Raw genomic sequence first — 20,918 nt, 5'->3', positions numbered from 1 at the left:
CCAATCTTCTATTGTCCAGTTTTGGTGAGCCTGTGTGAACTGTAGCCTCAGTTTCCTGTTGTTAGCTGACAGGAGTGGCACCTGGTGTGGTCTTCTGCTGCTGTAGCCCATCTGCTTCAAGGTTGGACGTGTTGTTGGTTCAGAGATGGTCTTCTGCAGACCTTGGTTGTACCCAGTGATCATTTCAGTTACTGTTGCCTTTCTGTGATGTTGAACTAGTCTGGCCATTCTCCTCTGACCTCCGTATGACATGCAAACCTCCTAAACTGAAGTTGTACACACAGTCTGACTCAAAAAGTAACACTTTTATCTTCTTTTCTTTTCTTTTTTTTTTTTTACAGAATTTGTTTTTATTACAGGCTTTTAAAAACACACTGAAACACTGAATAGTTCATTTGGGGGACAAACGGAGATGCAAATAATGACTCATTTAGAACAGCAACACAGTAAGCACAAAAGTTAATGTTCACCATGTTGTGCAGTGTATTCCCTGTTGGCTGCATGAAACCTCAATGCAATACTTACTCAAGTCTCTTACAAAATAAAATCTTTATTTTAATCTTCCTTGATTAACTTGATTTGACGACTGTTTGCAGCTAGGACTCATTGAACCTAGTTGAGTGGGATTCCTGTGACCACCTCTGACTCAATGCCACACTCGTCATTACCACGCTTGATTTTGAAGAAACCTGAAACAAGAAGACACAGAATCGTAATTTAAACTTCTTTGCTATATCACTCACTAAACTGTCGGGTTATGTGACATTGACAGAACACGTGACAGAGAAATACATCGCTGATTTTGTTGTACCTTTATCTCCCCAGTCACTGTTCCAGGAGTTCGCAGCCAGCCAGTAGGGTGTCCCCTTCTCCTCTCCCCAGCCGAGGATCTTGATGGCATGACCGCCCAGCATTTCCCCTGTCACATGCTGGTACACACCTGCAGTAGAGGAACGTTAAGTGCAATAACATAGGGCTTAAAAGAGGAGTTGTTTTCCACATTTTACTACTGATTTTCTGAAGGATAAACTATGCTTTTAGATTGGTTGTGTGTTTTTGTATCACCAACATCCAAAGTTTTATAGTAACCAGTAATCACTACATTTCTATGTTGTAGGACAGCTACACACATTTATGTTTACCTTTAAAAACTTTTTTTCTTGTGAAATACTAAATACTTTACAATACTAATAACAATTATAATAAGCACTTTTCATGTGCAAATCCTTCAAATGAAATAATCTAGAAGAAAAAGTCATTCTTTGGTCGAACTGCTCACAGCTCATGGCCACACTGACGCCTTAAAGGGTAAACTTTGGTTTATTTAACCTGGACCCAGTGTTCTCAAGTCTTTGTGTCTATCTGACTAATGGGAACAACAGTTTTTGAAACTTATCCAGTATTGAGAGAGAGCACTCTAGCAAGCAGCGGTTAAAGAAGCTGCAGTCTAATCACTTAGGGCATTTGTGCACTGTCAATGTACGTCCACTAGAAGTGCTTGTTTTTGCCCCTGACAGGCTCAGATTGTTATTCTATTATTGCCAAACCCACCAGACTCCATTTTGAAAAACAGTAATTTCAGCGTGTATAAAGTCAGCACATTTTCACATCTCACTGAGTGAATTAAGGGTTTATTTCAACCAAACCAAAGTTGGTGATTGTTGGAAGAGTGGGAAGACAAACCAATACAGTTTTTGTGAGTTATATTTTGTTTCAGTTGCCTTTTAATGAAGTGTGTTTTATGATGATAAAATGTTTATTTAAAGGGAGTCTGGTGGTGGGTTTGGCCATAGTGATTTTGGGGCTGTTTCTGGTTGAACAAAAAAGATCTTACTCTTTAACAAAAGTTCTATCTCTGTAGTGTCCTTTCCATAATGTTGTCACACAGTTAGAATAACAATCTCAGCCTGTCAGTGGCAAAAACAAGCATTTTCAGTGGACGTAAATTGATGGTGCACAAATGCCCCGAGTGGTTACATTGCAGCCTGTTTTGCAACTGTCCTCGGCAGCGCTCTCACTTGATACAAACCAATTTCAAAAGTTGTTGTTCCCATTAAAACATGGAAAAAGTGTAGTTGAAACATTTTGAAGTTACTCTTTAATATGTGATGAGAAGCCACATACTGCTTCATTTCATTTCGTGAGACAAAAAGTTTGGGAATCACTATTGTAGGGTTAAAATTTGGAATACAAATAAGCAAACAGGGATGGCATGATGATCATGTGTCTCTGACTGAATATAAAACACACAAACTAAAGCAGGTTTCACATTAATTTTCATTCTGAGATGAAGTGAAACTGAGGTTACTTTTCCTGCTTTGTGTGCATGTGTGCATTATACACTTTCAAAGTTGTATCTAATTTTGCAGCAAAGTCAAAAAAAAGGCCTCACCAGTCTTGTACAGCAGAAAATCTGCATATACAGAGAAGGCTGCCTCCACAGGCCCGTTCTTATACAGCTCAGTCATGATCTGCTCCTGTTTGGCTGGGACATTGTATGTGCGTCTACCTGAAGAGGGAGACACAGGAAACAATAGAAACAAGACAATGTATGACTGAGAGAAGCTGCTGCAGGAGGAGAAAATGGATTCTTTTTAATGTATAGTCTTTACCAAAGTGTTTGTCCTTCTGATAGGATGGTGAGTATCCATCAATGCACTGCTCCGTACACTTAGGAGTGTCCTGTTCACCCTGGCACGGAGGACGAGTCCCATTCACGTGATGCTCACAGGGAGCAATGCTGTAGGGTCGGCAGCCTGTCAAGCACAACATTAATATCAGCTCAGACTTTAAATACTTTCTTTTAATGCTTCCTTAAAAAGCTGTTTCAGTTCACACTGAAGATACACCTACCAACATTGGTTCCATACAGGCCTCCTGTCACCAGTCCTTTCTTTGCCCAGAACTCCCAAGCAGCTTCGGGATAACCACCAAAACAGCTGCATCCACATTCAAATAAAAACACCACAAGCATTATTGTTCAGTGTTCTCCTACAGCAATACTTCACCCCCTAAAATAATCATTTGTATATGAGTTGCTCACCCCATGTTATGTTGAATTCATGGAGAAACTGTTTTCCTCGCATTCCTCCATGGTGAACGGGGAATCCAAAAGCGGAGAAAACGCTTGATGAATTGCAGTCAGAGGCGACTGCATTAAACTACAGTAAAACTATATCCAAAAATACATTTACAAACTCTCACACATCTCGTGCAGTATAATCCACGTCTCATTTATCCATGCTCAGTACTTCCTGAACAAACGGTCCTGAAACTCAGGGTGCTTTCAGACCTAGAGTTGTCTTACTTCAGTCTGAATCAGGGTCTAATTTTGTTACGAAGTTGTATAACTGCCTAGAGTTGGTTCGTGTTCTCATGGCAGCATTTACAAAATGCCTTGTGTGAGAAAGCTGCTCTTGATTGGTCAGAATTTCCATGTGGGAAAAGTCCAGGAAGTAAACAAAACGTTGAAGAAGAGTACACTTGCAAGATAAATGTGACACTTTCTAATGTCACAATGGAGGGACAACTACGCAGGTTGATTTTAGCGCTGCTCATCGTGGACTATATTGCTGTCATTGTTCATTTTAGTCAAACCATACAGTTTGAAAACGAGGCGCGGCTCCAACTAGAAAACAATGTTTTGATGCATTGGATGTGCTGAATGTGCATATTAAGGCAGTACAGGAGGAGGTGCACATTAATAATCCTCCAGGACTGTAACATGCTCATGTTTAACCCAAACAATGTGTCATGTGACTGCAGTTGGTTCAGATCCAGGTCGGAACACGTTCTCACCACAAACGAACCGCACCAGAGTTCGTCTGGAACCAGACTGAGACCACCTCTTCAAGAAGGTCTCGGTCCAGTTGTTTTGGTGCACATCTGAGTGTGATTGCTGTGTTCACACCTGCCCAAACGAGCTGCACTTAGGGGGCAAACAATTTCGATTGAGTTCGATTGAAGCGAACCAACAAGGGCAGGTGTGAAAGCACCCTAAATCTGCTTTCTTCAAATCCAGACTCAATCAACAAAAAAGTAATTTTACCTCACTTAACATGAGAGCTGCTGGTGTACCGCTGCCTCACTCAGTTACTTTGTTTGTGGTGTTGTGTGGCTTTGGTGAATCCAAACATAATAAAACAACCTAACTGATTTGAAGAAAGGATCAGTAAGCTTCATGTTTAATTCAGTTCCCCTCCAGAAAGGGCTGTCTGTTTGGGAAGTACTGAGCGTACCACTGAATAAATGAGACATGGATTATGCTGCACAAGTTGTTTGAGAGTTTGAACAGATGTTTTGATATAATTTTGCTGTTGTTAAACATGGACCCCATTTACCCCAATTCATCAAGAGTTTTCTCCACTTTTGGATTCTTCGTTTACCATGGAGGCATGTGAGAAAATAAAGGCTTTCTTCACAAATTCATCATAACACGGAGTGAGTAATTGATATATAAATGATCATTTTGGGAGTGAAGTATTCCTTTAACACACCTGGAATACACTAATTTCGTTACTAAAGTACTCACCCCATGCCACAGTCATCACAGCAGGAGAGCAGATCTTCAGCAGAGATCTCCACAGAGATCTTACCACCGCTGTGGATACATATCCTGTCGGATATCGCCTCAACTGCCCCAAAGGCCTGTGGGCAATCAACAAAAGGGAACATTGGTTTATGCACTTTAGTTATCTTTTGGTTTCCATCAGTTGAACCACTGTTACAGTTTGTCCTGCCCTTTGATTTGTGTCCTTTTGTTGGTCTACATTACCCAGCAGGACCCACAGGATCCCTGGTCTCTGATCTGTTTGATTGTGGGACAGTTGGGCCACTCCTGGCGCGGGTCAAAGCTGTCTGGCAGCTTTATGCCTTCCGTACTGTGAACCCTGAACAAGAGAGGACGACGGTCACTGAGCACTGCAGATAAGGTGAGCCTGCTGACTGTCACCTGTTTGGGCATGTGAGAGACTACACACACTCTCACACACGTATAACACCCACATGCCCTCATACATGGTTAAACTTACACCTCTGGCAGCTTGGGTCCATTCAGTATGGTTCCACACAGTCCCTTCACGTAACTGATATCAATGTTGTGGAAGTTCTCCCCGGCCTGGAGTAAAAGCAAATGAGAGATTACAGAAATCACAACATTCACAACCACAGTCTGTGACAGCAGGGTTTCCTCAGGTGACCATATGCTGCAAAGATAGTTAGCAGCAATGCAGGAATACCCCAGTGTACTCACCGTCCAGGTGGTGTTGGCTTTGTTAATAAGGTTGATCATCTCTGAGGAAGCATGAGGGTGGTGAGGCCGAGCCCAGGTGACAGAGACTGTCACAAGTACAGAAATGAGAGCCAGGGAACGCATCCTGTGAGGCAGATGACAATTAGACTTAAGCTCAATGTCCTCACCTACAATATAACCATTAATTAAAAGAGAGAGGTTGTTGTTTTATGAGACATTACTGAATGAGCATCTCAAGGCAATCACAGCTTTATCCTCCTCTCACCTGTGCCTCATTGCTCCCTGACACTTTAAATACTCCAGCCTCACAGACTCTCCCGGCCAGATCGTTCTTTGTCATACCTATGCAAGAACTTCCCAACATGAGTTCCCACGCTGCTTTCTCGTTGCCGACCTCGCCTGCCTCTGACTATCCTGCTTCACCTGTTCCTCGGCAAACAACTCAGCCTTCTGTCCTTGACCAAGAGCTCTGCTTCCTTGTTCCTAGGCATGTGATTTCCTTTGCTGAGTTATCTCTCCGCATGGCTGCACATTCTGTCTTTCTGTGCACGACTTGGCATCCACTCATCATCACTGATGGTTCCTTGACTCCTTGCCAGTTCTGTCCTACCTACAGGCGGCTCCTCACAGGTGTGTTGGCTTCCCTTGTGTGTTAACTGATGTTGGACCCTCTACTCATCTGACATCCCCTCCCGTCTACTCCCTCATGGTACCACTGCACACGTTTGAACTGTTTAGTCTTTGTATGCATCCAGTGGACGTCACTGACTCACCTGTTTTCTGTTTTGGCATGACACACCAAGTGCTTTGGACTGAACCTGTGTCCTGGAAGACTCCGAGCCAACAAAACTATCACTTTTTCACCTGCCTGTTCACTCTATGTTTGACTAGTAGTATCTAGAGGGGCACAGTTCTATTTACTTACTAGAGGCTGGTGCTGTTTATGGATCTGTCTGTGCTAGGTATCCGAACATCTGTACATCCCTCATCTAACCACCAATGCCTCTGATGATTAATTAATCTGATCTTAATGAATCTGTGATAGATTGATGGATAAATGTATGTATGTGTATGTAGTGTTCCAGCCTTTTGTCTCCCAGTGTCCTTTTCTTGTTTTTTGGATTTAGCCTGTTGAGTGACTCTGCCTCATCCACATTGAATTAGGCACTGAATTAGTTGCATCACCACGTTACAACTAAACGTGCTATGTGGAAATTTTATCTAGCCTAGCTAACACTTGCTGGGAGTTGGTTACGCAGTTCCAAACAGTGCTATATTTTAGGCAAGGAGACAGTTATTAAGATGATACACGGTCGCATTCGCTGACTTACATAGACAGCTTAGTTATCGAAAAACAAGTATGATAAAGAAATGTACTCAAAACAGCCAAAAAAGGCAAGCTCTTTGACACGTCCAATCTCCATGGAGTTTCGCAGGTCACTGTTTGGTGGTATTGCAGTCAACTGGCCAGCAGCACAGAAGGATCACCCCTGTGTCACCACTTAAAAAGTCCATGTTACAATTTACCCCATGTAAGGTTGTGCTGTGCTCTCCCCTGCACAAACTCTTTTCTTCTTAACATCAGTTCAAATATAAATGTGAAATATACTTTCACAAATATTTATATAATGGTATTTTTGATAAATAATCCTCAGTAATGTGGATATAATGATTAAGTGGGTAAAGGCAAATTATTAAACAGCTTTAAGTCTGTAAAACCAGGGAAAGACAACACTTAAAATATCATGATATCCAAAATCTGAGAACACATCTCGTCTCAAGTCACTGTATTGATTTAGTATCGGTAATATTGCCCAGCACTACTCAAATGTTAAGATGTTATGAACATTAAGTATCATTAAAGACATTACAGAGAAAATGAAAAACAATTTCCTAAATTGAAGTCTTGACTTTTACCTGGGTTGCAGTTGTATCGAAGGATGTTCTTCTGGGCGATTCCTTTCTGTCACTGAATCAAACACCAGTCGTCTCGCTTCTTACTGCCCCTTTTTACAAGCAGCAAGTTATGGACTCACATGTCTGTGTAATTAAAGCATCGTCAGTAATCACCTCATGTGACTGACATAGAGGTTGACAGGTGATCATAAAATCCTGACCTGGCAACAAGAAAACATTTTGGCCGTTTGTTTTTGGCTTCATTAAAATATTTGCTTTGCTTTGTTTTGCTTCATGATGATTTCTGCATGTTCACGCATATGCAATCTCATATCACTAACGAAAACAAAGCAAAATATACAAGGCTTGAAACTGCTGTAAAATATAACTTTACAGTCTGGCATCTATAAACTAATTCACTGATTTTAACCCCATGACAGTCACCAGACTGCAAACCAAACTGTGACTTGTGCAAAATGTGCAAAATCAGCATTCAGGCTGTTCAAATTCTTTCAACCTCTTTATTTGTTCAAATATGTACAAATCAAAATGTCACATTACATAGCAATGTTTGTAGCTCTCCTTTGGTTCTGTACAAGGTTACTGTGTGCTAGCCTTTCTACTCACCAAAGCTGTGTTAAGGACACTTTAGCTAGCATTCTCAGTGTGCATCTTTTTATGTATCAAATGTAGCAGAAATTACATTTGTTCTCCCTCGTTCATTTTAAACAGTCCATGTCAAAACTACCTTGGATTTTTTTTTTTTCCTTTTTTTCCAGCTATTTCAAAACAACAGAAACAGAACACAGACATAAAGGTGAAATAAAGCTCTACTGTGAGTGGATGCTGTCCACGTCATCTACGCTAACACGCAGTGCATTTGCTGTAAAGTGCACTGTGATGAATTTCATTTGAGTGTTTCTCCTGTGGAAACATAACAAGTGGAATATTAAGCCAGCTTTGACATGAAAAATATGAAGATTTGACACAAAATTAAAAGAAAAACTTAACAGAGTTTGGTGACTATGTTCACCAAAATCCTGAAATGGGCAGTGTCATGTCATGTGCACTTCACCAGTTCAGCACACTTTAGGTGGAAAATAAAACTACTAACTTCCCTGTCCTTCAGGTTTAACTGTCACCAGCATCATTTAGAGATTCTCGACACTGACAGTGAAGATTCACGTATCTCATGTGCCTCAGATCTTAGCCTCAGTTATAACCTGCTACACAACAGCTTTTGGCATTTTGTTGTTTCTCTTCTGACGTGAAAGCGCGTTTCTTTCCCCCAAAAGGTGCTGTTGTGATTCCAGTCTGGTCTCTGGTCTTGAGTCAGTGATTTACAACTGGCAGAGCCTTCAACAACATCATTTTTGGCTTGTGCACCTTTGCGCCAGGGACACAATAGTGAGCATAAACCTAGATTAATAAAGAGCTGCACTATGGAGGCTTTTTCAAAAACAACCAAGATGCCTGCTGCTAATGTGAGACGTTGTGTTAGAAGCCTCGATCACGTCAAACAGCAACACCCGCTCATCTCTGCATGCTGTAGTCTGTTTACATTTGTTCGTCACTCAGCGCTTGTCATTCTGTTGCTCTGATTGGTGGTAAGTCTATCCTTGGATATCGAAAATAAACTTAGAGGTTCCAGACAAACTCACATTTGTAATTTGAAGTATTGAAGTATTGAAGTATGGGTCAAAATGTTTTAAACAAATCAAACAACAAATAAAATTACATCAAACAACAAAACACCCTGAATTGTCAATGTGCCATTTATGCTGGTGAATTAACCACACAACACTGTGTGGGAATCATTTATCCAGACGCAGGATGGACTACTCAAAATAACTGTCACACAACCTAAAGAGACCAGCCTGCTACCAGAAACCGTCCACAGTCTACACATGTCCATGGTCCTGTAACGGCCATAATCAAGAGGGCAAAGAGGGAAGAAGGGCTTCAGATTCCTCCAGTCAGAGGAGATCCACACCTCCAGAGTGGGCAAAGGGGCTTTCTGAGTCTGTGGGCCCCCCGGAAAAGGTGAGGATGGATGAGTTCACTGTCCCTGCATGTCTCCAGTGCCCTGTGCCTGTGCTGCGGTGGTGCTAAGGTACTGCCAGCTGAGAGCGGCGAGCAGCATGGCGGCAGACAGGTACATGGGCGACAGGTGGGGGGTCCTGGAGGGGAGGCTGGACTGTGACAGGGCGGACTTCTCTTGGATCACAGCTAGGATGTGCAGGGTCTTGTCCCGCGACAGGTCCGTGAGGGAGACCTTCTGTAGAATCTGCAGAGAGGGAGAGTGAGAGGTGTTAAAGTGCTCCAATATGGCTGGTGTATGAAAGCAAACAGAAAAACACACCCACCTCCTGGCTGTACTGGGAGATGATGGTCTGCACAGCTGTCATGTTGGTGGCTTCCATCATGAGTGTGACTGCCTGTCCCTTCCTGATCTTCACCACTCCCTGGAACACCATGGGGTTGTTGTAGCACGTCGACAGTGTAGCTATTGCCATCACCTGGTCGAGAGAGAAATGTGCGGTCAAAATCTCTTGCATCTGTCAACTCTACCAGAGCTGTGCTGTTTGAATATCACATCATACCAATCAAATTAAATCACTGCATTGGTCGGGGGCAGTAAATTATACACCACTGTGTACCTGTGGAATGGCACAGAAATTGAAGACGCTCTGGTTGCGCAGGCGGGACAGGTAGGCGATAACATCGGGTACATGTCGCAGAGCATCAGTGACCAGCATATTGAGGCAGGAGAGAGCCGACTCCAGCTTCTCAGGCTGAGCCAAGTCCTCCAGCCGATTGGCAAACTGACTCCAAGCCTGCACAGGGACACGAGATATTAGCACATCACGTAAGGTACTGTGTTCTTTCGATATGCAGCAGATCTCTAAGCAACATAAGCGACATGTGGAGAGAAGTCATGTTTGTTTTTCTTTTACTCTCCCTTTACTGCTTTAAAACTATTCTCAAGCATATTCTTAGAAGCTGACCTATTATGCTTACTTTCAGGTTCATACCTCTATTTAAGATAAGACTCATTCTCCCAAGATGCACCACAGAGCGCCACAGGAAGTCATTCCTGCCGCTTTCCATCAACCTGTACAACTACTCCCCCAGAGTGTCAGCCGCTCTGAGTCAGTTAGTCTGGGGCCGTTTAGTGGCCGTTTTGGTAAGGTACCGGAACCAGGGCGAGAGAGACAGGATCCGAAATTCGATGGATGCGCCTTTCCGTCAAAATAAAAGCACCAAGCTAATAAAAATGCAGTGAAACTTTTTAATTTAAAGAATATAATTTACAAGAAAGGCCCAAGCCACTGAGTTAATCGATTTTCTTACACCCCTCATCACCCCAAATCGATGGTGCACCAGAATTTAAAATTTTACTTTGGTGAACACTTTTACTTTGGTGAATTTGGTGAATTCTGGATCTGCTCTCTAGACTGGAACCAGAATCCAGACAAAATTCAGAGTGAATGGAAACCAAGAGCCTGGTGACGCGAGGCTAGAGTCAGTAGACTGGCATTTGGAACTTTTTAACCTACTGCATTTATAATTCATAATGATCTATTAGGTGCAATAATTCAACTGCTGCACGATTCTGTGCAATATTTTTCACCTCTTGAATGTATATATTAATTCGTCATACAATGCACATGACTGTATATATTGCTTATATACTGATGTATGTAGTGTAGTTAAATGATCACACTTACAGTCCCAGCGCTGTGATGATATGTATTTTATGTATCTTATTTGAATATTTAAATTTTTATATCTTAAGTGCAAGTGTTAGACACAGTAGCATAATGCACATTTCATTTCTATTTTATTTTATTGCTTTATATTTCATTCATCTTCTAACCGCTTCATCCTCTTGAGGGTCGCGGGGTGCTTTATATTTATATAATTTTATTTCATACTCTTATTCTTCTTATAATTCTCTATTCTTTACATCGGAGCAACTGTAACGAATCACAGTTTCCCCTCTGGGATCAATTTCTGAGGTGTTTCCTCTGTCTGAGATGCTCCGTTTTAGCCCATGTCTTCAAGCACCTCTCCCTAAAGCCATTTTCTTTCTAGGATGGCAACAGCATGACCCACCCTCCTCTCCCTCTGACTGGTCAGCATTCATTGCCAGCAAGGCAGAGTAAAGCAGAATAGGGTGGGTGATGCCTTTGCCGTCCTAAGACAAAACTAGAATTACCGCCTCATGGTTGTCTGCCTTCAACAACCAGTCAAGTTGCAGTTTACATCCATGTCTGTCCAGATTCATATTAAGTCATGACAGATAACAATGTTTCAGATATGAATGTCTCTGAGGAAAAGCTACAAATTATAAAACATGGATGTTTCACACACATCTTCCCTGCCTCAGCACAACCAGCGCAGTTTTAAAGACACCCAAAATCACAGTCACCAGTTCAGTAGCTGATCAAATGTCTCCCCTTCTGTTCCTGAGATATGACGTTGAGTAACAGCCAGAAAAGTGTTTTTGCAGAACATTATGACGTCACAGTGAAGATGACCTTTGTTTTAGATATAAAAAGTCATTGCTTCATCATTTAATCCTGTTAGACATTTGTGTCAAATTTTGTAATAATTAGCAAAGACAATGGCCAATAACATGTTTTACGAGGTCACAGTGACTTTGACCTTTGACCTGTGACCACCAAAATCTAATCAGTTCATCGTAAAGTCCAAGTGGACGTTTGTGCCACATTTGAAGAAATTCCCTCCAGGCACTCCTGAGTTATCGTGCTCACAAGAATGGGACAGACAGACAACCAGAAAACACAATCCAGCCACAACTGTCTATTATATATTACACCATACTGAATAACCGTGAGGCTCGTTTACGTCACACGGGTAAAACAAACACACTCATAATAGGACAAAAGCACACATTCCCAATCTCACCTCTTGTGGCCAGAAGGCACGTCCCTCTTGCGTGTCCTCCAGATAGTCTCGGATGATGTTGGTCTTCTGGAGGAACAGGCCCATGGAGTTGGCCAGCTCGGTGTCGCGCCCCACCTCGGGGTCCTCCAGCTGGGACGCAGAGAACAGCTGGGACAGACCGATACCCACCAGCCCCGCCACGTAGTGACAATACTGCACAGAGGATGAAAAGAGACGACATGGTGTCAGATTCTATAGTGACAGCTTAACAAGTATGATAAAAATGTCACGGCCAGTGCAGCGTACCACAAACAGTGCCAGAGATCTGTTTGTGTTGCTACAGTCATTTTTTTCTTACTGTTATTTAACACAGATTTACATTTTTGCTGCAATCTTCACATAGCTGTGACACAAGGTAAATATTTACCAGGTCCCATTCCTTCATGGATCCCACTTTCTTTTCCAGGAATTCAGCCATTCCGACTCCCATACGGTGGCAGATATCTGAGATGACGTCTCTGTATTCCTGAGCCAGGTTTCTGAATTCCAGTGATATCTGGATCAGAGACACACATGGAGATTATAGTTACTGGTTTATAACAGCCTTTAATCTGAGTACCATCATAGATTTTAGACAACCAATTTACTAAACTAAACCCTGCAATTAACATGGTATTTTATTTTATTCTGTTGGTGTATAAGAACTAGAAAATGAATCTGAATGCTGTTTGTCTGTTACTCTTGAATTTAAAATAGAGACCGGATCTGTTCATTAAGCTTGGTGAGCCTAATGTATATGCCTACTGGAGCTGAGCCGAATACTTCGACAAAATGAGTATGCAGTATGGATAATGTACCGGGCTATAAAGAAAACTAGTATCATCCGCGTAACATGTCACTTTATGATTGTCCATCCATCCATTTTCAGCCACTTATCCGAAACCGGGCAGCATGGGCAGCAGGCCAAGCAAAGCACCCCAGACATCCCTCTCCCCAGCAATGCTTTCCAGCTCCTCCTGGGGGATGCCAAGGCGTACCCAGGCCAGATGAGATACGTAATCCCTCCAGCGTGTTCTGGGTCTGCCCTGAGGCCTCCTACCAGTGGGACGTGCCCTGAACACTTCTAACAGGAGGCGTCCTGATCAGATGCCTGAACCACCTCAACTGACCTCTTTCGACGCAAAGGAGCAGCAGCTCTACTCCGAGCTCCCTCTGGATGTCCGAACTCCTTACCCTATCTTTAAGGCTGAGCTCAGCCACCCTTCTGAGGAAACTCATTTGTATCCACGATCTCATTCTTTCGGTCACTACCCAGAGCTCATGACCATAGGTGAGGGTTGGGACAGAGACAGAGTACCTTGCCTGGTATGGGGACACTATATGTATAATGAAGGAAAATCCTCATTTGGGTAGCTGTGTTCAATCTCTTAGTCCTGTGATCAAAAATGATCTGAAGCTCAATCCTGAGTCTGCTCTGTAAACAACTTCTGATAAATAATAAACATAGCAACTTTTGATTAACCCACATCAATTTAAGGCTGAAAAATATAACGTCTGGTTGGGTCCCACACACTTTCAGTTTAAGTTCCACCCATGTCTGCTCTACACTCCGCCCACTCAAGTACAGCTGCTGATACAGATAATGTAATCCTTGCTCATCTTTACTGCCTACTGCCCTTCTACAAACCACCACACAGTGCTACTGACCGTGGGGAAATCTGCCAGAACCTGTCGGTCCTTCTCCTGGCTCTCTGTGAAGCACCACTCATCCTGGTACAGGTAGGTGTGGAAGTCGTTCAGCATGGGAACCTTCTTATCCAGAGGGATGGTCATGTCGTCCTCCACTGTGTCCAGTGCTCGCAGCACCAGGTAGAAAATACAAACGGCATGTCTGGAAGAGAAAGACATGAGATGAGATTTCACATGCTGACTGAAAGGCTGTCGTGTCCTTCACATGCAAGAAAAGATAAGATAATCCTGTAGTAGTCCCACAGCTGGGAAATTTGCACTGCTACAGCAGGAAAGGGGACAGAGCAAAACAAGAAGCATTGGTTAAAAATGAAAAGTAAGGTACAATAAAAAGTTACAGTAAAGAAGGTAAACATATAATAAATAGAGGGGCTGACACAAGGTGATAAATATAGCAGGCAAGTCAAGCAGGTCGCCACAGATCAGGTTAGTCTATATGTAGAGGATTCCCTTTGACCCAGGATATATACAGTGCACACACACACACACACACACACACACACACACACACACACACTCTTAAGATGAGCATTTACAAACTGACATGTCTCTGCTGACAAATCTGACCTGAGTGATGATGATCATTAATTATCATCATATCATCATCCTGCTGCCCCCGTGACCCAGATACGAATAACCAGGTGGATGGATGGGTGTTACTTTAACTTAAATACACATTAAACTCTCTCCTGAATGGCTGCATTTAAACATTTGTTTGTTTACACGTTGACTGATTGATATTATGGGGGATACCCTGTCAGAGCTGATGAATACTTGTTCATTAACTTTAATTTATTTACCAGTTACCATACATTATATTCTATAGACTAAATGAACATTTTCCAGGCAGTTAAAGACGTGACATGTGTACCGCCCCTCGTCATCAGTTTAAGGTCTGCACAGTTTAATATATTCAGTGTCAAATCTGTCGTCCAGCTAGTTTTCTGTCTCTGTAAAGGAGCTGTCCGTTAGTCACTCACTCTACGGCAGGAAACGCCACCTCAAATTAAAAACTCTGTGCCAGAAATTCACTGTATTTCAAAATAAAGTGTGTTTTTTACAAAGTTGACAAATTCACTAGTCACCTGCAGTCCATTCAGAATGGACCCATGACCCACTTTTGGACCTCGACCCACTAGTTGGGAACCACTGATCTATAACAGCTTTGTCTATGGAGCAGCTCCAGACTTGAGTTTTAGCACTCTAGTTTTTGGATTCAGGAGAGAGTTGTGCCTGTTGCCTTGTATTTTGTTGTGTTTAAGATCATTGGAACAACGTGTACATTTTTAAAACAGGTGTACTGCTCCTTTAAATCTGCTGAAAGGTTTGGATAAGCCATGAGCTGCATGATAGTTAACTGAGGCTGCTGCATGTGGTGCAGTCGATTAGCTACTGATTAGCTACTGATACACTGGCTTGTGCAAAATCATATATGGGCTGTTCACTGACAAATGCACCAGAGAATTTATAAGATCCAGTCCATGTAACGTTAGTCTATGACAAACATGCTGGAAGCAGTGTCAACTGTGTACACGTGCCACTCTGCACAAGTTCACAGTGAAATGCTGGCCTGGTGGCGAGGAAAAAGGGAAGTGCCCAGCCACCGCCCCTGGCTCTGCCCTTCAGGAAAGAAAACATGCCTGCAGACACACCCCTCTCCACCTACAGCCAGCTTTAACTCACCTCAGCTCCCCGTCCAGCGCCTGGATCACAGCTGCAAAGCTCCTACTGGTCTGGTTCAGGTACAGATAGCAGGTCCGCAGACTCTCCGTCATGGCCTCCTGGCAGGAGAGACAGAAGAAGGTCGTGTGTCGGTAAAAGCCTGCAGGTCTGAAGACGCTGGAGGGTCGGGCGGCCTCCTGAAGGCCCCGCTCCCCCAGCCTCCGGCCCGGCAGGAGGCACCGAGGAGCGGACCCGCTGCCCCGCGGCGCCACCGAGAAAGAGCGCTTGAACACGGACAGAGAGACTGGACACTTGCAGCATGCTCCGGCCATGCGAATAACCTGAGAGCCCCACCGACCCTGCTGCGGCTATGAAGCGACTCCGTCCATGTCGACGGCCCGGTTAGTGGGGAGGTTTGGAGCATGTAGAGGACAAGCGAGCAGAGGGGTCGAGTAAGGTGAAAAACGCTTAGAGAGGACGGGGGGAGCTAAATGCGGCGCACCGCTGATCTGAGCACACTGTATCCTCCAACAGGGTCTGCGCAGAGCGTCTGTAGATCTGCTGTTATGATCACGCTGTTGCTCCTCCCACTTCTACCAAAAACAACACGAGCCATTTCATCATGTTTCTGCAGAGGAAACGTGTGTGCAACCCGCTGCAAACCTCACATACATGACTGTGTCACAGCAGAGAGCAGAGAGTGATATGAGTGAAGCTAGAGATTGCAGTTGAAACACACTTCTAGAATAGTAGGTCATATTTGGAGCTGCGTATGCAAACTCATGTTGCGCACACGCATACAGAGTGCAGGAGGTTGAGCTATGGGACCATCGTCACCATGAGGGAGGCACTCATACATGTTTTGGTCTCCAGTCACCAGCGATTGCATGTAATATAGGTCATACAGTGCTGTCTTATTACTTCCACCCTTTCATACAGGTTAATATCCAGCAAATCTTATTAACACTGTCAAAAATAGGAGCCAGTTCTGCAAACATGGAGATATCCAGATTATAATGTTGATTATTTGACATGAGTCTGAATAATTTTTTGGTTCTTCATGTCCTGAAATCTAAACCTACAGAAGTGCAGGCCTGTTAACAATCATCACAATTAAGTTACTTGTATGCATACATGATAAACAATACAACAAAATAAAAGTTTATGCACTAAAAAAAGCTCAAAACAACCCAAAATATTGTAAGCAAAAAGAGCTAGAATACATTGCATTTAATTTGACATTAAAGTGTCGCAACAAATTTTAAATTAAAGGGTTAACTGCAAAGTCACTTTGCTGAATAGTTTGTGCAGTTAAAGCTACTCTATTAGATATTCTGCTGCTATTATCTTTTTTATTACGCCTGGCAAAATAACACTTTAATGTCCATTGATTAATCACAGATAAAATAACACATTAAAAAAAACACTGTGGTGCCCTTTGACCCAGTGCGCCATTGAAGGCCACAGTGACTTTGGCAGACATGAATGAAATGGAATATTTACATGTAAAAAAAAAAACACCTGTTCTCTGCAATTTCTGCAGTAAAGAATTGTCATACCATCTGAGTATTTCAGGCCTGAAATATCACCTCAATGCAAAGTATTTAGCAGTGAATCCGGTCAGGGCTAGCACAGCCTCGTCAAGCTACACTCAACCAGGCAATCAGACACAAAAAGAGTAAGTCTGCCTGTGACTGACGAACTCCAGAATTAATTCCAATTGAATTTTTTTGATACTTTCACAGCAAAAATTGATGTATGTGATTAATTTAGATTAATTAATCACAGAGCAGGTTGTATTGTAAGCTCTTTTGGACTGAGTGCATACACTTCGGTAACAGAGATAACAGGGTGCATATCTCAAAGATGGCACCCTCATCCTACACAGCACGATGTACTTTGACATTCTCCACAGCAGTATTATGATTATCACTCAAATGTCTCTTGCACACTCACAGGAGGCCCCAACCAATCATACACCCATAGTCAAACAACATTCACTGGTTGCCTCAAAGTGTTTTACAATGATTAAAGTGTGGAGTGAAAGAGCAAAACAACACCTGTAAGTCCAGGAAAGCACATAATGTCCATGATTTTATTACACCGGTGCATGCTGGGACGGTTCTCAACACATCTACCTCATGAAACTGCAATGACATGATCAGCACTCGACCAATAATATGAACTCTGACTATAATTTCAACTCTCTTCTCATTTTGCCTCTCTTTCAAAATAAGAGCACAGTGTTAACTTCGTCCAGGATCAACTAATAAATCTGCAGACTGCTTTCAAATGTTCAAAATTAGCCAAATAAGAAGATTAGAGTAGCCTGGTAACAGCATGTAAGCTCAAATTAGTTTAACCACATTTGAAAAACAGGGCCCAGAGGTGAACCAAGCTGTTCTTGCCGCAAACCATACACGGCATAGCAGTGTACTTTGTTGACACCTGGTGGGAGACAGTGGGAAGGACTGTATGTGCAGGTGTTGCAGTACAATCTGTGACCTGCTGTCAGATTCCGTGGTGCTAGAAGCGTAAATGTGGAAAAATATTGATGTTTTGACAAAAAATATTAGGGGTAAGTACTCCGTCATGGATCCCGCTTTCTTTTCCAGGAATCCAGCCATTCCTACTCCAAAGCATATGCGGTGGCAGATATCTGAGATAACGTCTCTGTATTCCTGAGCCAGGTGTCTGAACTCCAGTGATATCAGGTGCTCTGTCACCATAATCAAAATCTGTGATTCCATCTAAATATTAGGGGGTTGCCAATATTGCAAAATCCTAAGAGTCAAACTGAATTTCCTCTTTGTTTTAATAGCTCAGTTTATCAATTTAAATGACTGAAAAGAAGTGTGTGGCTACTTTTGCAGGATAATTTGATGAGGTCACGGAAAAAGCTGCAACACCGGTTGGTGCCAGTACACCCATGGGTAGTAACTAAATCCACCTCTGCACTGTTGCCTGGTTGGGCTTTTGCATTGTGGTATTAGCATCTACTCTGAACACAGACATGATTTGCATACAGGACACACTGTGAGCTTGTTTTAAGAGCCTTCATCCTACTCCCAAAGATAAGTGAGGATGATCTTGCATCCAACACCATCCTGAAAAACTATTACTCTAATGACATGACCTGATTCACAATGCATGATTGAGTTAAACTTCTGCATTGGGACACTGGGCCTTGTATAGACTCACTGGACAAATCATGATGCAGTTAATATAGACTATCCCTCTCTGGCTTCCCCTCTCCTTCGGGGTGACATTGGTGTTAAAACGTTAGGATTAGCCGTCAAACATGCGCACAGCACCTCTCCCCGCCGCTGAACCCTGCAAGCTCATTACGTAACGTAAATCCCAAGTCAATGGTCATATCTGCCTGTGTACATCCGAGCCAGCGCAGGAGTGAGAGATCTAATGAGTGCAACTATCTGAGTGTGTTTCCATGGGCTCATGCAGCACCACTGAGCACCATATAGGCTGATCCATTAATGCAGGTTATTTGGTGATAGCAGGCATGTGTGTGTTTCCGTGTTGCTGTAGAGGAGCAGATATGACGCTGTCGGGGGGGGGGGGGGGGGGGGAAATGATGTGCTACTTGATCCGAGAGGTTAAATCTGTTAATGCAGACATCTTTCCGATCTGTCGATGCTTTCTTTATGCGCACATGTTTATTCTTAGTGTGTGTGTTCAAAAAGAGGAATTACTCACGTAGTCCAACTTTGGCATGACGGCTCTGCAGCCTCCCATTTTAAACTTAAACAGGTTGAATATCTCCTCCGGGTGGCCCAGTGACTTCAGGATGTCCATGTTGCTTTGTGGTGTAGATCTGTTACTCTGTCAAAGTGATGTGTGCCCCTACAGAGATGTTCCCCATCAACGCGATGCGTCGTTGAGATGCAGCAGCGGCAGCACAGCAGCGGCAGCAGCAGGGAGAGGATGCGGCTCTCTGGCACCAACTTCGTCAGATCGACTGACGCCTCTGATTGGTTGGCGAGTCATGGGCATAGCGCGCAGCGTCCAATGAGCGCGCAGAGCGTCTGGTGTGATGCCCCGCCTCAGCGGGCTGTCAGCGGAGCGCGGCTTCTGATTGGTCCGTCATTGATCCGAGAGGGAACCTGTACCTGCTCATTAAAGTTATCTAATCCTGGGACTGATACCTGTTGGTGGTGATTACCGGGGTGTTTACACACTAACACACTGTCTGACACAGTGTGTGTGATATATATATATATATATATATATATATATATATATCATCCCCTAACATGTATAAAATTAATTCAGCTTTTTAAGATTTATCTGTTTTAAATAAATTAGCCCATATATATGAACAGAAAATCTTTTCTTTGCTCATGTTTTGTATGTCCTGGTTCATGTTTGGCCTTTAAAGTCTTTTTCTCTGACTGTGAATCAATATGTACTTTTGTTTTTTAGCCTTTGGTAAAAAAAAAAAAAAATCACTGATTTAAATAAATATTTAAAAAAAAAGAGAGAGAGAGAAAAGGAAAAAGCTAGGGAAAAATATATTTATGATAATAATAATTATTATTATTACATATTTAACGTTATGGTACATAATTATTGTAATTAATGAATTAAGCACCTTTTCAGGTCATTTCCTTGTTTGTTTGTTTGTTTGTTCGTTTACTTTTTAATTTTTTAAACTAATTTTCTTGTTTTGAATTTTCTTTTTTACGTTTTTTAAATTTTTATTTTTTACTAATTTCGTTTTTTAAAACTTTTTTTTTCTTTTTTTACTAATTTTTTGCAATTTAAACATCATCAGTGCACTGGTGATAGTCAAGGACTGAAACATTTGCTGCTGCTTTTAACCACTTCTTATTATTTTGCACTTTGAGCACCCTTCTTTTTATGCACTGGTGCTCTGAATGAACTGACATTATTTTGACATTGATCTCAGCCTGTGAACCTTTATTGTGGCTGTCCAGCTCAGTTGAATTGGTGTGCCAGTATTCTCCTGCCGTCGTTTCTTGGTTGTCCATTGTACCGACACACCCAAGAAACTTTTTTGTTGCCCTAAGAAGGCACAGTTTTACAGCAGCGTTAAGACTTTGCAATTTTTTGGGTCATTTCATCTCTTGTTGCTCACTGCCTTCTTCCTGTGTTTTTAAAGAAATCAAGCCAACTTGCTTCTCAGGTTTCAAAATAGCTATACAAATAAAGGTTATTAGATTTCTTAATTTTTATTATTATTATTACGATAAAATCAACTTTTTTTTATCCCAAGAAGAAAGTTTTAGCCTAAATGTCACAGCAGTAAAAGTACGAAAACGTATGCGATTGTAGCAGGGACACTTTGTGTTGAGGCTGCATGACTCCCTGTTGGTGTGAATTAGGTCAACTCCTCCCTGGTCCAGCCCCCTAATCAACCTGAGGGTATTTAAAGCACCTGTGGCAACATGGCTGCCTTTTGCTCTTT

General features: G+C 42.5%; 2 protein-coding genes across 5 annotated transcripts; both read right to left on the bottom strand.

The window, feature by feature from the left end:
- Nucleotides 1–383: 383 nt before the first annotated feature.
- Nucleotides 384–7,270, bottom strand: ctsbb (cathepsin Bb). 3 transcript variants are annotated; one of them, XM_049589901.1, is made up of 10 exons: nt 7,169–7,270; nt 5,252–5,375; nt 5,031–5,116; nt 4,775–4,889; nt 4,532–4,647; nt 2,854–2,939; nt 2,613–2,756; nt 2,393–2,509; nt 812–940; nt 384–689 (listed from the first exon to the last, which is right to left on the bottom strand). In XM_049589901.1, exons 2-10 carry the CDS (start codon nt 5,372–5,374, stop codon nt 613–615), a joined length of 993 nt encoding a protein of 330 aa, XP_049445858.1. In that variant the 5' UTR covers nt 5,375; nt 7,169–7,270; the 3' UTR covers nt 384–612. The 3 variants fall into 3 exon arrangements, with proteins under 3 accessions (XP_049445858.1, XP_049445859.1, XP_049445857.1); XM_049589902.1 differs by lacking the exon at nt 7,169–7,270 and adding an exon at nt 5,594–5,737; XM_049589900.1 differs by lacking the exon at nt 7,169–7,270 and adding an exon at nt 5,517–5,675.
- A 378-nt stretch (nt 7,271–7,648) lies between these two features.
- Nucleotides 7,649–19,425, bottom strand: fdft1 (farnesyl-diphosphate farnesyltransferase 1). Of its 2 annotated transcripts, XM_049589899.1 has the most exons (8): nt 19,187–19,425; nt 15,494–15,591; nt 13,769–13,952; nt 12,489–12,617; nt 12,083–12,274; nt 9,808–9,984; nt 9,514–9,666; nt 7,649–9,434 (listed from the first exon to the last, which is right to left on the bottom strand). In XM_049589899.1, the coding sequence occupies exons 1-8, from the start codon at nt 19,283–19,285 to the stop codon at nt 9,207–9,209; spliced, it is 1,260 nt and encodes a 419-aa protein (XP_049445856.1). In that variant the 5' UTR covers nt 19,286–19,425; the 3' UTR covers nt 7,649–9,206. The 2 variants fall into 2 exon arrangements, with proteins under 2 accessions (XP_049445856.1, XP_049445855.1); XM_049589898.1 differs by lacking the exon at nt 19,187–19,425 and having other exon boundaries at nt 15,494–16,605.
- Nucleotides 19,426–20,918: the final 1,493 nt, after the last annotated feature.

This window comes from Epinephelus fuscoguttatus, linkage group LG11, assembly GCF_011397635.1.
Source record: "Epinephelus fuscoguttatus linkage group LG11, E.fuscoguttatus.final_Chr_v1".
NCBI lineage: Eukaryota > Metazoa > Chordata > Actinopteri > Perciformes > Serranidae > Epinephelus > Epinephelus fuscoguttatus.
Note: the sequence above shows the minus strand (reverse complement) of the source record. Positions and strands in the feature narration are given on the sequence as shown.